Source organism: Penaeus monodon, chromosome 20, assembly GCF_015228065.2.
Source record: "Penaeus monodon isolate SGIC_2016 chromosome 20, NSTDA_Pmon_1, whole genome shotgun sequence".
NCBI classification, from domain to species: Eukaryota; Metazoa; Arthropoda; class Malacostraca; order Decapoda; family Penaeidae; genus Penaeus; species Penaeus monodon.
The window spans coordinates 37,632,311-37,633,709 of NC_051405.1; the positions used below are offsets into that span (position 1 = coordinate 37,632,311).

The window sequence follows — 1,399 nt, forward strand, 5'->3', positions numbered from 1 at the left end:
CACACCAAACGAGTCAGAATAAGGATAGTGGGACAACCAACAAGGGGTATGTATATGATGAAGGCTGCATGGAGTGTATCTAGATGTCATTTTCAATTATAATTCTTAATGGTTTTATTTGCACCTCATATGACTCTTCCACTTCACATGGTAAAGTAAGTCAAGGGGTAGAATAATTGTACTGCTCTAGTGTACGCCAGTGAGAAATATGAGAAATTTTCTGTCATTAATTACTCTATATTCCATTTTTACTTTAAAAATGTTTGTTAATGAAATAAATCTTGAACAAGGTATAAAAGAGAATACATACTTACACAAGGCAATAATAATTTTTATTCTTTTATAGTTTTTGCAACATTTTTAAAAATAATGTTATGAATTACACTTAAGAAGCTAATTCATTGCAATTTGCACATGCCAATAATACAGTATATGACCTGAGTTTAATGGAACTGTCATTCTAAATGGGTTGTCAGGAATAATTTGATTTATTGAAAAAAAGGGCTGATATTCAGGAACTACTGATATATTTGGTGAAAAAAATCCTTTTGTTAAATAAACTCTTAGACAAAGGCTCTGTTATTTGGCCAGGAGAATAATACCCATAGCTTTGCCAATTTCTGTTACATCTGCATGTTTAAAGTTTAGAAGATTATCTGCAAGAAAGGATTGGGATAAGAGAGAATATGGTGTTCTTTTGAAATTTTGAGTACCTGGTTTGATTATTTTATAGATAAATGCCTTATTGCTATTATGTAGTAGGTTGCTTGGTACTCAATTTTACCATATACTGTTAGTCCTGTTTCAGTAATCCAGTATATTATATATTCTACAGATATGTACTGGTTTCTGCAGACTTCAATGGCTGTATCAAAGTATTTTTGAAGAAAGAAAAACCCAAGCACTCATCATTACCAGCATCAGCTTTAGTGTAGAATAAGTAGGGAGATCTTTAGAAGTTTTGCATTGGAAGAGGTTATATTGCAACAGCACTAGAAGGTGTGGATGGTAAAAACACCGTACTGTGTTTATAAAATGGCAGAAAAACCTACTATACACAAGTTTAGCAGGAGAATATTTAAAAACTGTTTTCCCAATATTATGCTAATAAATGTACCTTGAGTATAATGTGTTTTTCTGCCACTAGGAAGCATAATAATGGGCATGAATCCATTACACCATATCCCATTGCTGTGGTACATTACATGTTCCATTTTAGAGCAGAGGAACTTGATCACAGTTGTGTGGTTGAAAATGCTTTGGATGGATGGAAATTTTTGGAATAATTTTTCCTTTCTTTTTCTTAAATGTTTTGATCACAGGGCAGTGATGATAATTATGCACATTTATTATGTTTCACAAGTACTGTAGTCTGAAATTATTTTGTAATGTAATGAGA

General features: G+C 32.0%; 1 protein-coding gene across 1 annotated transcript in view; it reads left to right on the forward strand.

Moving 5' to 3' along the window:
• Nucleotides 1-1,299, forward strand: part of LOC119585802 — a gene marked incomplete at its 5' end in the record, with an annotated part of 18,429 nt that extends 17,130 nt beyond the window's left edge. The window contains 2 exon segments of the mRNA XM_037934524.1: nt 1-46; nt 836-1,299. Coding sequence (XP_037790452.1) covers nt 1-46; nt 836-935 — 146 coding nt within the window.
• Between the last annotated feature and the right edge of the window lie 100 nt (nt 1,300-1,399).